At 38.2% G+C, this 14,966-nt stretch overlaps 1 protein-coding gene across 1 annotated transcript in view; it reads right to left on the reverse strand.

The window, feature by feature from the left end:
- The window catches only part of WWC2 (WW and C2 domain containing 2), a 260,140-nt gene that overhangs the window by 106,977 nt on the left and 138,197 nt on the right, over window positions 1-14,966 (reverse strand). Inside the window, exon 5 of the mRNA XM_069096538.1 lies at window positions 3,111-3,190. Within this exon, the coding sequence (XP_068952639.1) occupies window positions 3,111-3,190 (80 nt within the window). The remainder of the gene's footprint in view (window positions 1-3,110; window positions 3,191-14,966) is intronic.

Consider the following 14,966-nt stretch of genomic DNA (forward strand, 5'->3'; position numbering starts at 1 on the left):
CTAAGGCAGATTAACTTTGAATTGGACTTCTTTCTACTCAATAACAGGGAAAAAGTTGGGGGGGGGAGCAGGCAGGGGCCATACTGAGAAAACTTGTTTTGAACTTTCATTTTCTTTAAAACTTTCAACTACTCATGGCTACCAGACACTGTAATTCCTACCAAGAAACTGCAATTCGTGGGAGGGAAAGAGGCGTACAAAACCTCAAACTAATTTGGTCTCCAGATTATTTCATTTAGTCTTGGTAATTTTTTTGATTCTGTTCTTCAGGCTGACTCTGGTTTGGGACCATACTTCAAGGATAGAATTGAAACCCACAGAGCTTTTGGGAATGTAGAGAAATTTAAAGCACCCGTGTGCTCATGAAAGCCTTAGGTGAAACAGGGAAAAAAGGCCAGGATACTTGTATGTAGACACATGCTGCTGCCAATGTATAGACTGGCGTCACTTGATATTTTCCCATGTACAACAATCAGTGTATGCTTCTCTGGGGTCAGCAAGATACCAAGGAACCACAAAAAGAGATCAGAACACTTCTTATGCAGACCTTGGAAAACCCTATTTTGGGAATCCCTTGAGGACACATGCTAGTACTTGATGAAGACTTTGATGGTCTGACAAAAAAGAGTAGTCTCCTGAGCTTATAGGGCTGGAACTGAGTACATTCCCCAAAGGAGATACCTTAGAACAGGTTGGAATTCTCAGGCAGGATGTAATAGAAAGAAGTGTGAGGTTGGGAGAATCTCCCTGAACTTAGAATCACAGAAATTTACCAGAATGGTTATTTCCTCTAAACATCTTTTTTTTTTTTATTTTTTGCTTTTTGGAGGGGGAAAGGCAGGGCAATTGGGGTTAAGTGACTTGTCCAAGGTCACACGGCTAGTAAGTGTTAAGTGTCTGAGGCCAAATTTGAACTCAGGTCCTCCTGACTCCAGGGCCAGTGCTCTATTCACTGCGCCACCTAGCCTCCCCTAAACATCTTTTCTAAATGACAAATGATCACTTAACCTGTATTTAGAGACCTCTATTATAGAGGAATTGACTGCCCTCCCAAGGCAGGTCATTCTACTCCTGGATACCTCTAATTGGGAGGAATTACTTCCATCATGTCAAAATCAGGCCCTCTGCAGTATTCCCTACTATGTCAGCCCTCTCAGACCAAACAGAATAACTCTGTTTCCCTATGCCCAAAGGGCTATAAAACTATGTATACCCTTTGAGACATCCAAAAAAAAAAACAGAGATAGAAAGGACCTATTTGTACAAGAATAGTCAAGGGGATTCCCATCAGTCGTGGAATGGCTGAAAAAGCTGTGTGGTATGTGGTTGTGATGGATTATTACTGTGCTATAGTTAATGACAGGCAGGATGACTTTATAAAGAAGACCTGAAAATATTTATATGAACTGATGCAAAGTGAAGTGAGCAGAACCAGGAGAATGTTGTACAGAGTAACAGCAATATTGTACAACAAAGAACTGTGGATGACTTAACTATTCTAAGCAATACAATGATTCAAGACAATCCCAAAACAATGATAAGGCATGTTATCTGCCTCCAGAGAAAGAATGGATATTGTGTAAATACAGACTGAAGCACGCTCTTTTTCAGTTCCTGCCTTCCTTCCTTCCTTCTTTTCTCTCTTTCAATTTTGAGTCTTCTTGTACAAAATGTTTAATATGGAAATATTTGACATGATTGCACATGTATAATTGCTTATATTTATATCTGATTGCTTACTAGCTCAGGGAGGATGAAGCAGAGTGACCTCAAAACTTTTTTAAAATGTTAAAAAATATTGTTTTAATATGTAACTAGGGGAAAATAAAACATTATATATATATATATACACATACACACACATACATTTTAAAGTAACTTAGATTTCATTTACTTTCCCTAATAAAAGCTATCTAATTCTAGAAATATTTAAGAAAACGGAAGGAAGGAAGGAAGGAAGGAAAGAAGGAAGGAAGGAAGGAAGGAAAGAAGGAAGGAAGGAAGGAAGGAAGGAAGGAAGGAAGGAAGGAAGGAAGGAAGGAAGGAAGTTAGGAAGGAAGGAAGGAAGGGAGGGAGGGAGGGAGGGAGGGAGGGAGGAAGGAAGGAAGGAAGGAAGGAGGGAGAGAGGGAGGAAGGGAAGGGGGAAGGGAGGAAGGGAGGGAGGGAAGGGGGGAAGGGAGGGAGGGAAGGTATAAAGAAGGAAGGATAAGTTTGTTCCCTCTTTCCAATGAGGGAACTTCAAACACTTAAAGACTTCTATCATGTTTCTCACCAACAGCCTAAAGATCTCAAATTCGTTCAATTGATTCTTGTTTGACATAGTCTCTATTTCCTTCATTTTCACTTTATCATCATTCCTAGGGACACATCTCAGCTTGCTGATATATTCCTCAAAAGTGGCATTTAAAAGCTAAAATAGAGAAGAGATAACACCAGGGGTATGTTGGTAGATGTTACCATGGGCTAGCCAGAAGAAAAAAGATGTGCACAAGACATACTTTTCAATTTAATATAAATTATTAACATTTTCTTCATCGCTTTCTTAAGTCCAGAGGCAATCAACAGAACTATGAGTCAAGCCCTGACCTGTAATACCTGTCAATTTCCAAGGTATAAAGATTCAAAATGAAAGCGTCACAGCTGGCTCTCTGATTCCAGCTGGCTGCAGCCCACCCCAGGCTACCTGCACACACTATGCCCTATCTAACCACAGCCTTGCATCACATCAGCTTTCCTAACATGACTACTATATTACAATGCTTATTCACATTGAGCTCACGGTCTACAGAAATGTCCCAGTCTATTTGTGAACGTAAAAATAGCACTTTACATTTATATCCCTATTAAATTTCAACTTCTTAAATTCCACTCATCATTCTAGAGCGCTGAGATTTAGGATCCTTTGCTGTCATCCCGCATGCTAGCCGTCCCTGCGAGCTCTCTATACTGTACTCCCCCCCCCCCAAGAAAATCAATGCCTTGAAGTCAGAGACATGAGGTCATTGATCTTTTGTGTCTTTCAGCGTAGAGCACAGTACCTTACACACAAGTGTGTGTTGAACTGAACCTTGTGATGTATTAAAGTTAATTTCAAACATTTTTATACTCACTGTTGCAGTGTTTCAAAGCCTTGTTCTTTGTACATTAATTCCTGCTTCATCTGTGAGAGCTCTCGCTTCAGTTTTTTAACCTTTTGTGAGAAATTAATGTAAGAATTAGAAAATCAGGGAGAAATAATTTACTTTGAATTTCAGACTATTAAATATGGAAGGAGTCTTCATGTTTATTTAGTACAACCTTCTGATTTTACAGATGAGGAAACTGAGGCTCAGGTTGTTTAAGGGTCTTGCCTAGATGAATGCTAGTGAGCAGAAGAAACTGGACTTGAAACCAAGGCCTCTGACTCTCTGATTCTCACTACACTTTCTACCACATCATTCTGATTTGTAACATATGAAGGCATAAGAGCCATTAGTAGTAAAATGTCAAAAAGCAATGAACTGGTTTAAGCAACTTTTTCTTAGCCTTATTAGTCTACAAGAAAAAAAAATTAGGAGGAATATTAATTTTGTTTTGGACTCATAGGGTACCTTTGTTTAATTACCAATGAAGGGTATTCCATAGAATCACAGAATTTAGACCTTAAGGGAATACCTGATCTTGGATCCAACTCCTTTTATTTTACAGATGAGGAAACTGAGGCCTAGAGAAGAATAATTGTTACTAAGTAACAGAGCAGGATTTAACCCCAATTCCTCTAGTATCAAATCCAAGATTAATGGTGCTTAATGGACTCTTCCGAGCAAACGCTGGGAGAATCTGGTTTATGAAAGGCATTTCTTCATTTTGGCCAGCTACTAAAGTTCTTCACAAAATGGCCAAAGATAGCCCATTTTGGAGCATCAAATCGTATCATGAAGTATTACACATATTCATGTTTGTATTTCTGAACTACATAACTTGCTAATTAATTCATTCTAATGTAAGACACTGTAATGGGCATATTAAAACTAGTAAGACATAGTCTATTCCCTCAGGGACTTCATTGGGTGACAGTGGAAATAAGACACATATGGGGGCGGCTAGGTGGCGCAGTGAATAGAGCATCAGCCCTGGAGTCAGGAGGACCTGACTTCAAATCCAGGCTCAGACACAACACAAAAACTAGCCATGTGACCTTGGGCAAGTCACTAAACCCCAATTTTCCTACCTTTCCCACTCCAAAAAGCAAAGAAAAAAGACATATATTCAACTACCACTCAAAGCAGAGGATGGACAGTGACATAAGGGAAGCTCAGATACTTAGCACCACACCCAGAAATAACTGGCCGTGGAACCTTGAGCAAGTTACTTAATCCCGATTGCTTTAAAAAAAAAAAAAAACAACTTCTAGCTGAGGTATACAGGGAAACTACATTGGACATTTATTAATTTAGATACTACTACTTCAGAATTTGTGATATTTCTAAAAAGGGTGGGTTAAAATTTATATTCACCTATGGAAAAAAGGAAGACAAAATGAGAAGGGATAATCTATGTTTGAGTAAAATTCAGTCAGTCTATAAAATTTATTAAGCACCTACTATGTGGGAAGGGCTTTTCCAGTTCTAAATCTATGCTCTGATGATCTACAGAAAGGTACATTGTGTGTTAAAAGAGTCACTAAAGTGTACTGAACATAAAAATGACTAACCAAACCTAGGCATAAAGAGGATATTTGTGGTAGAGAAATTAGGGTGGCAGCCATGGGGAGTGGTAATGGAAGAAGTGAAATGGAAAAGACCTGTCAGGAAGCAATAATGATTTATGCCAGGACACAAGAAGCAAAAAGGGAGAATCAATAATGGAGAAGTCAAAGATCATAATACCAATGCTTCAAGCGTGGGAAACTAGGTGATGGAGAACTCAGAAGGAGGTGCTAGCTTAGGAACCTAGTGAATTTCTAGTAGTGCCACTTGGCTTTAGATGGACATATCTGCTAAGAAGTAGGATATTCACATTTCAAGTTCTAAAGGCAAGGCAGGGCTGGAGACAGATTTGAAGTCGTTTCTATAGAGGTGCTAGCAGAAATTATGAAAGTAAATGACAGAGGAGCAGCTAGGTGGCACAGTGAGTAAAGCGCTGGCCCCAGAGTTGGGAGGACCTGAGTTCGGTTCCGGCCTCAGACACTTAACACCCACACAAAAAAAACTAGCCGTGTGACCTTGGGCAAGTTACTTAACCCCGATTGCCCTCCAAAAAAGGCAAAAAAAAAAAAAAGAAAGTAAATGACAGCGAAAGGAAAGTGGGCCATGGAAAACACCTGCTTTTGAGGGTTTGGATAGGAGATAAGGAGCTCACTGAGAGAAAAGGAGTAATTAGGGAAGAAGAACAAGGAGAATGCTGCCAACTACTACAGATATTTTGTGATTTCTTCTGTACAGGGTAGTCCCATTTGAAGACTCTTCCTCTACTGTTGTAGACTAGTAGATAGATAGATAGATAGATAGATAGATAGATAGATAGATAGATAGATAGATAGATAGATGATAGATAGATGGATAGGTAGGTAGATAGACAGACAGACAGACGGACAGATAGATAGATAGATAGATTAGATAGATAGATAGATAGATAGATAGATAGATAGATAGATAGATAGATAGATAGATAGATAGACAGATATATAGACAGACAGATAGATGGATAGGTAGGTAGATAGACAGACAGACGGATAGATAGATAGATAGATAGATAGATAGATAGATAGATAGATAGATAGATAGATAGATAGATAGATAGATAGATAGATAGATGATAGATAGATAGATAGTCGAGATATGCAACTTTTAGTCTTGAAAAAGATGTCTGAGACTCTGAGAGGCTAGTTAACTTGCCCAAGTCACAAAGTGACCATATGATTCAGACTGGTCTTCCTGACTCCCAGGGCAGCTTTCTATCTACTAGAGCATGGTTGGCTGCTCACACATCACATTAACGAATGGGAAAATGATCATGATGATATAATAGAAACCTTTCAGAACCATAGCCATTTTATCTCTGTGAACCACTGTATTATTATGTCCTTTTCTCCCCCAATATGGATTATTGTCCCGACTCTTCACAGTCCATTATTAATTGTCTTTCTTCTGCAGGACATCTTAAAACATATAAGTAAAGACTTAAGGCCAGGGGTGGCTAAAGTGGAAACTATGATAGTTCCCCTAGCATTAAGTTTTCTTCAACTGTTTTTGAAAAAAAGATTTGGTTTAAAAATTTAGATATAGGGGCAGTTCGGTGACACAGTGAATAAAGCACTGGCCCTGGAGTCAGGAGAACCTGAGTTCAAATCCAGCCTCAGACACTTGCCACTTACTAGCTGTGTGACCTTGGGTAATCCCAACTTGGTAATACCCTGTCTTCCCCTTTCCAAAAAGATCAACCCCCCCCCCTCCAAAAAAAAGTTTAGATATAAAGGGCAAAGAGGGGCGGCTAGGTGGTGCAGTGAATAGAGCATTGGCCCTGGAGTCAGGAGGACCTGAGTTCAAATCCATCCGTAGACGCTTAACACAAAAACTAGCCATGTGACCTTCGGCAAGTCACTTAACCCCAATTGTCTTACCTTCCCCCCTCAAAAAAAAAAGACATAAAGGACAAGGAAATGCCCAGATAGGATTATGTACTTTTGGGACTCTGGTGCCAAAGCAAAAATCACACTGAAAAGAATGAACAAGCAACATATAAAATGCTTAGCTCCAGAATGCTTTACTCTTCCTTCCAAAATGAAAACCTAGGGGCAGCTAGGTGGTGCAGTGGATTGACCATGGACCCTGGAATCAGGAGGACCTGAGTTCAAATTCTGCTTCAGACACTGGACACTTACTAGTTGTGTGATCCTGGGCAAGTCATTTAACCCTGATTGCCTCCCTCCACTCCCCCAAAAAAGAAGGGAAAAAAAAAAGAAAAACAAAATGAAAATGTAGTTGTATAATAGCCTAGAAGTTGTTCTACCACAAGAGGTGGCTTGATCCTGATATTTTCTCCAAAGCATCTAATTTTAATCAGCCGTAGTTCATTGTCTAATTTTACAGACAAGTTTCTGCAGCATCACAGTATTAATAGCTAGCGTGGTACTGAGCCAGAAAGACATGTTCTTTGACTGTGGGCACATACTGCTTTCTCTAACAACTTCACAAAATAAGCTGACATTTTAAATTTCTTTCAAAGTTATTTTTGAAAACTATAAAGGTAAAGTGATTAAATGTGATACATATGACAGGAGTTCATAAGAACTCTGAGACCTCCTGCAGTCTCAGGGATGATGAGTCCTATTTTAAACAAAGGAGAAGTAATGGAAAAAGAGAAGAAAGAGGAAATGGAAGAAAAAGGTACCAATCCTAGATCTCAGGAATTTCATGAGACAGGCTGGCTCTGTAGAGAAGACCTGACCTAAGGGTTCACAAAGCAACATTAAAACAATAATGAGCAAAATGGCATTTGACTAATGACTAACTTCACTTTTCGCCATTTCCCAACTTGTCTTTCAGGGGTCTCCCTGAGCAAGTCAAAAAAGGGCAACTGTCAACATGCTTGTCGAAAGACACCCTTCCCTTGTCTATTCTTACACACTGTGAAAAATATCTCGACACCAAACTTTTCCTACCATCAAAGTCTTCTTTAAGGAAGACCAGAAGTTAATTCTGAGGGGCGGCCAGGTGGCTCAGCGAGTAAGAGCACCAGCTCCAGCGTCGGAATGATCTGGGGATCAAATCCAGGCGCAGATACTTAGCACCACACCCAGAAATAACTGGCTGTGTAACCCTGAGCAAGTTACTTAACCCTGATTGCTTTAAAAAAAAAAAAAAGAAGTAAATTCCAGATGGGCAAAAAGGTTTAAACAGTTTTAATTTCATTTCAAAAAAATAATGGAAGAAAACAGAATAGCATATATTTGTGACTCATGAAGAAATGGAAGCTATCGGGGAAAAAGACGGGTATGCTGAAGTATATTAAAAGAGAAAAACATTTATGCAATGAAATGTCAACACATTTTAAAAGGAAAACAACAGATTTAAGAAATGTGATATAACCGGTAAAAGCTCATAATGTTAAAATAATTTAATAAAATAAGAACTAATCCAGATTCTACTAAATGAATAATAAAAGTAAAACTTTTTTGTGTGTCTATATATTTATTTACTTGATTTGTGTGTGCATGCACATGTGTGTGTACATACATGAAAATAAAATAAATTACCACATGGCAAAATGGACAGTTTCACTAGCAGTTTATCCATGTATCAATTAAAGAAAATGTAAGGTGCCTTCAATAACCAAAGAAAGTAAATAAAAATGATATTAAAATAATGTGGGTGGGTCTTGAGCAACAGGCATACTTTCAGATTGTTGCTATAAATTGATTGAATCTTTCTGAAGAGCAATCTGGCAATCTGTAGTAGCTACATAATGATTTGCATACCTTTTGATCCAGTAATTTCCAAGTTGAGGGCTTTATTCCAAAAAAATATATATATGAAAGAGGGGAAAAATGATTTGTACAAATGACAATGTTAGTAAAATAAGAAGATATTAGAAACAAGCACAAATGCTCAACAACAGTTGAATTAGGTCATAGTATAAAACTAAGCAAAACCAGAAAAAATATATAGCTATTAAAATTACAAATACCATGACACATTCATATGAAATAATATTTTTAAGTTGAAAAAGACGAACATGTTGGGAGTATGGTTTGATTATAATTATGTGAAAAAACAAAATGTACATTAGCAAAAATCAGAAGGTAAAGTGGAACCATATAAACAAACAATTGTGAAAAACAGCAAGATGGAGTGGGTCTTGAGAGCTGACCTCAGGGTCAGGAAAACCTGGGTTCAGATCTTATCTCTGAGGAGTGGTGGACTTGAGGCTCCTGGGCAAGTCACAGCCTCTCAGCACCCTGAGGTAACTCTCTAAGAAGAAAATCTACAGATCTGCATTGATAGAAGGAGTTCCTCACCTGAAACTCCATCCATAGACAATGAAGTCCTAATGAAAATTTTTGAATGTTTTATTAGGTTCTTTTTCTCCTATAAAACAATTCATTAAATTCATTCTTAAAGCTACAGTGAAAGAACCTCACTACGAAGTAAATGATATTAATCAATAAATACTTATGAACTGTCTACTAGGTCAAGGGAGGCAAAAGAGGCAAAAGACAGACCCTGCCCTCAAGGAACTTATAATCTAATGGAAATGTATCATTAGGATTCCCAAATTTAAGGGTTATCTTTTCCACAAATTCTTTTGTCTAATGCCTTAATTACTTCCTCAATTATCTAAAGATAAGAAAGGAAATGTGACCAATCTTTCCCTTTGACCTCTCTCTCTACAATCTAGATTAATGTCATTTGTCCCTTCTACTTCATCCAGAGCCTAAAATTCAATCCTGGATGTTGAGGAGTTGTATGCATCTCCTCATTTTCTCTGCCTCTAGCACCACCTTGAGTCAATGCTCTAAGCTTGGTGCCATGGCTCCCCAACCCCCCTCCCTCCCCACCCCCGCCACCCAATGAAATCTAAACCTTCAGGATCAAGTAGGAGTGTTTTAGTAGCTATATTCTTCTTATTAAACATGTGAAGACAAACAAATTATTGCATACATGTACTGCAATTTTTGTTCTCTGGATTTGTTGTCTCGTGTCTGTGGGACCCATTCTCCTTTCCTTTGCTGTATATGTGTGGTTGTGTTAGACAAAGCTTTCCATCAGACTCACAGTGGAAATTCAACTATACTGACAATGATAGACTTCTTCACTACTTTCCCCCTTTCCACCCCAGGCAACTGAACAAAGCTCACACACAGCCCTTCAAAGATGTGGGAGAGTGAGCTCTGTAGGCTTCAAATAGCAAGAGATGATTAAATATTTACAAATATGTATTTCCATATCAATGTTGACTATTTTACACTTTAAGCACCCACCGGGGACTTAAAGTTGTGAGTAAGTAAATTTAGGCTCAATGTAAAGAAAAATTTCCCAACAATCTGAGCTATGGAAAAGTAGAATGGTCTGCCCTGGGAGGTGCTATGTTCTACCTCTCTCAGGGTTTGCAAGCAAAGGCTTTATTGGACTATTAGTTGTCAGATATATTATAGATGGGTTTCTTGTTCATGTCCAGTGGGACAAAGTGACTTCTAAAGTCCCTCCCAACTCTGAGATTCTGTGATTTGTGGTTACTTCCAAGTGGTACACCAGAGTCAGGGCACCCTCCATCAGTTCCAAAGAATTAAACAGACCAAAAAGCTTGGAATATGGTAATATCTGGCAGAGTCTTGCCAATTTGCACAAGGAAAGGATGCATACAAAACCAGAAAAAGTTAACTAATTACTTTTATATTTATGAAAGAGGTGAATAATTATCTATCAGTTACCTATATCTCAAAGCTTCAGAATAGTTTAATGAAAAAACACAGCCACATTATCAGTTAGTTTCAAAGGTCTGGACACTTCCACATTCATGAAGTACATAGCCACAGCTAAGGCTCCCAGGGACTATGAACCCACAGGATTTCGAAGAAAACTGAACTGAAAGAACTCTAAAAATACACCACTCTTTTAGAAAGAAATGAAGGCACATTACAGGGAAGCATCTCCCTAAGATTGGGGTCTAGAGTAATCCCTACATACAAACATTTTTTCCCAGGTCTAGCTGCATTATGTCAGCTTCAGTAGAATAAAGTTAACTATTCCTCTGTTTTCTCACGGCTTTATTTTTCTCCAGGACAGGTCTCACCTGTCCTCTTAAGACAGAGTCCTGCCTGTGAAGCTGCTTGGTAAAGATAGATAGATAGATAGATAGATAGATAGATAGATAGATAGATAGATAGATAGATAGATAGATAGATGGATAGATGATAGACAGATAGATAGATAGATAGATAGATTAGATAGATACCATGTTTCCCCAATAATAAGACCTATCCCAAAAATAAGCCCTCCCCTTACTGTGTAAGATTCCTCTAAAATAAGCCCTATTGAGATTGCTACTGTAGTGAAGGTGATCCCCTGCGCTACACGCTACATTATGGTACCCTCTGTATGCACCGTGTCCCCCCCCCCCCGTAAAACGCACGCCGCGCTCCGAGCTGCATCCAATCAGAGCTGCAGCAGTGAGCGCGTCATCCTGTTCTTCCCCAGTGATTTGCTTGCTGGCGCCATTGAGAGCAGTGCCGTGGAGGAGAGCTGAGGCAGGACAACATAAGCCCTCCCCTGAAAATAAGCCCTCTGGTGTTTTTCTTTCCAAAAAAAAAAAAATAATAAGACAGTGTCTTATTATTGGGGAAACATGGTAGATAGATAGATAGATAGATAGATAGATAGATAGATAGATAGATAGATAGAGATAATTTAATTTAAAAAAATTAAAATGAAAAAAATTTTTTAAAAAGCATGATTCCACAAAATAGCTCTTTGACTTTAAACAAGTTTCTTAAGCTCTGACTCATTTTCCTCAAATGTAAAACTTATTATTGTCTATCCCATCAATCTTCTTAAAAATAGGAATATGACTATTCAAATATCCAAATCTAGAGTTCTGAAATCATTAAGAGATTAGGGCAGAGAGAGTCAGACTTATTAAGTCCCCCTCTCTCAATGATCCCATTCAAGGAAATGTAGAGTCAAAGCAGATGCATAGTTCATTCTTCCTCTAGTCAAGTCAACTAGTATTTATTAAATATTTACTACGTGCCAGGCACTATGCAAAACACTGGGAATGACAGAAAGGCAAAAACAATCCTTGCCCTCAAGGAGCTCAGAGTCTAATGAAATCATGTATGTACAAACAAGATATAGAAAAGATAACTGGGAGATAATCTCAGAAGCAAGGCACTAGGCATTAAAGGGGATTGAGAAAGGCTTCTTGTGGAAAGTAGGATTTTAGCTGAGACAGGAAGAAAGCCAGGAAAGCAAGGAAATGACAATGAGGAGGGAAAGAATTCATGGCATGGGGGACAGTCAGTGGAAGTGTCTTGTTTGAAGAATGGCAAGAAGGCCAGAGCCAATGTATTGAAGAGTATGTGAAGAGGAGTTAGAGATAAGAAGACTTAGAAGGTAGGAAGACACCAGGTTCTAAAGCACTTTTAAAGTTTGGTCCTAGAACTAACAGGGAATATTAGGGAGTTAAAAGAATAAGGGGGTTGACGTGATCAGAACTAAATTTTAGGAAGATCAATTTGATAGCTGATTGGAAGAAAGACTGGGGACAGGGAGATCAAACAGAAGAAAGCATGAGATGATAAGGGCCCACACAAAGGATAAATGGCACATCACAGAGGAGAAGATATATATATATGAGAGATGATGAGAAAGTTGATATGGCAACTGCCAGGACTTGGCAATTGATCAAATATTGGGGGGAGGAGAGGAAGGAAGTTGAGAGAATAAGGAATTAGGATGAAATCTATGTTGGGTGGGAACCTAGGTGACTGGGAGGATGGTGGTATCCTTGACAGTAATGGGCCAGCAATAAATTGGGAAGATGTGGGGGTTTGGAGGTAAAGATAATGAGTTCAGTTTCAGATATGTTGAGTTTACGATGACTTCTCTACCCACAAACAGTGATATGAACACTGGGAATGAAAAAAAAATTCAAAACTCTTCCTTCTCTTTTATTTGCCCATTTATATAAAAATTTTTGTAAATAACTTCCATTAAAAACAAAGTATTTACATTAAGGCCATTTTGTGTGAAGATTAGTACAGTAGATGGAGTTAGTCTTTTAATTAGTTAAGCAAGGTTTCTTGAAGTCAGTGAAATCAGAGACTCAGAGCTAGAAGGCACTTCCCAAGACATCTACTCCAACCTCCTGAAGCATGATTTTTGTCTATAATATTGCCAACAAACATTCTTCCCTCCACCTCAAGGCCTCTAGTTAACTGGTGGCTCATTTCCTCACAAGGCAGTCCCATTCCATTTCTGGGCAAGTTCCGACATGGATGACCTTCCTAATTCTACACTGAATTAAGGCATGTCCGTCTCCAATTGCCACCACCTGACTACTCCTAATTTTGTATCTGGGGTCTACAAATTCCACTTTAAGGAGATTTAGGAATGTCCAGATGCAATCTAAACAACAACAACACAAGACCTCCAGCACCCAGGTTAGATTCTACATGGAGGATGTATGGAAAAACATGGAATGAGGATGAAGCCTATTGGAATTCTGAATTAGTCAATGAAAGAAATGCCTCCCAGGATAATTCCAAGTAAGGTATTTTGGTGAAGGAATTTTTAAAAAGTGAGGTCCTGACCTATGTTATGATAAAAAGCTATTTTGAAGCATTAATAGAAGCATTAACAAAAAAGGAAAATCTGGTACCAGAATTCAGGACACTGGTATGATTGAATTATGGTATTGCTTTAGGAAAACCAGCCAAATAAGATTTATAAGATGTCTTGCATTTGACCTATTTTTTTGCTTTTTGAAGAGATATCATTCTTAGTTAGATTACACTTGAACCTCGGGCAATATTCCTCTGGTGACATCTATTGTGTCACAAAAACAAAAACATGATAACAAGGTAATTTCTCTGATGTTGAACTATCCAGTTCCAAGAAACACTTACACACTTATAAAGTTGATAAGAGTTTCAAATGGTATCTAATCAACATTTCAAAGGGTAGTTATAATAGGTGATAACTTATTTAGAGAAGCCTATAGACTATAAATTAATTATCTTGACTATCAGGGCAAGGAATGAAAACAATTTCTATGAGACCATTCTTGGCCTCAGAATTTCTGGATTTCTCCTTTTATTTTTCTGGACTCTACCACTCCCACCCTTGCCTTTATACATTAAATCTTATGTCTTTTTTAGCCCTATGGATAACTGCCCTTCCACTCTTCCCTTTTCTTGTACCATGACTCCAGTCTTATATCTAACATTTCTATAAACATGAAGGTTCAATAAAAATAATTTTGTACTCTCCTTTTACAGATATCATAAAAAATTTACAGATGAGAGAGCTAATGCTTAGAGAAGTTAAGTGATTTGCCCAAGGTTATACAGCCAGCACATGCAGGAGCCAGGATTGGGAACTAAGTCTGTCCAGACTCAAAGTCCAATGTTCTATTATACCACACTGTCTGGTGAGAATCAAAGACGGGATGCAGAAGTAATGTTTGAAGGTAGTTCTTGGAGCCTCTTTTACCCAATGGCCCATAGAAAGCTATATCTGGTTCTAGGTATTTGTGGGTTAGAATCCTTTCCAAATCATAGCTCACAGCCCTGCACCAATACGTTAAATTTTATGAATGAGCTAGGGGACTTAACTCAGTTCAAAGTAAAAAATTTTTAATAAAATGTTATAGCAATAAAAATAACAACAGAATATTCCTTCCATATGCATTTCTCCTTTAGCCACAAACCAGAGATTGATTTTTCCCTATAAAAAAAAATTGAAGAAAAAATAGTCTCATGCATAAATACCCTAAAATGGAATGAATAAGGGTCAAGAAAGATGAACGGTGCTAAAAACATAATTCTAATCATAGAGTTATGAAAAATTCCAATGACCATGACAGCATAATGTCTAACATCTAAAGAGCATACAGCAAAATGTCTAAAGAAATCATTGTAGCTTTCTAGAAAACTATCTGACAAACACATTTAAACATGTAAGAAGAGGCACATGATAAATGACAAATATCAAAGAATGGCATAAATTTGTAAGCATAGTATCATTCACAATAATATGAGGAATTTCATGAAACACAGGAAGATTTATAGGAACCAGTGAGGAACAAGGAAAGTAGAGCAAGAAAACAACCTATCTACCGTGTTTCCCCGATAATAAGACCTATCCTGAAAATAAGCCCTCCCCTTACTGTGTAAGATTCCTCTAAAATAAGCCCTCCCCCGAAAATAAACCCTATTGAGATTGCTACTGTAGTGAAGGTGATCCCCTGCGCTACACGCTACATTA

This window comes from Petaurus breviceps, unplaced genomic scaffold, assembly GCF_028583685.1.
Source record: "Petaurus breviceps papuanus isolate PSGF00001 unplaced genomic scaffold, PetGlider_PUasm1.0 126, whole genome shotgun sequence".
Classification (NCBI taxonomy): domain Eukaryota; kingdom Metazoa; phylum Chordata; class Mammalia; order Diprotodontia; family Petauridae; genus Petaurus; species Petaurus breviceps.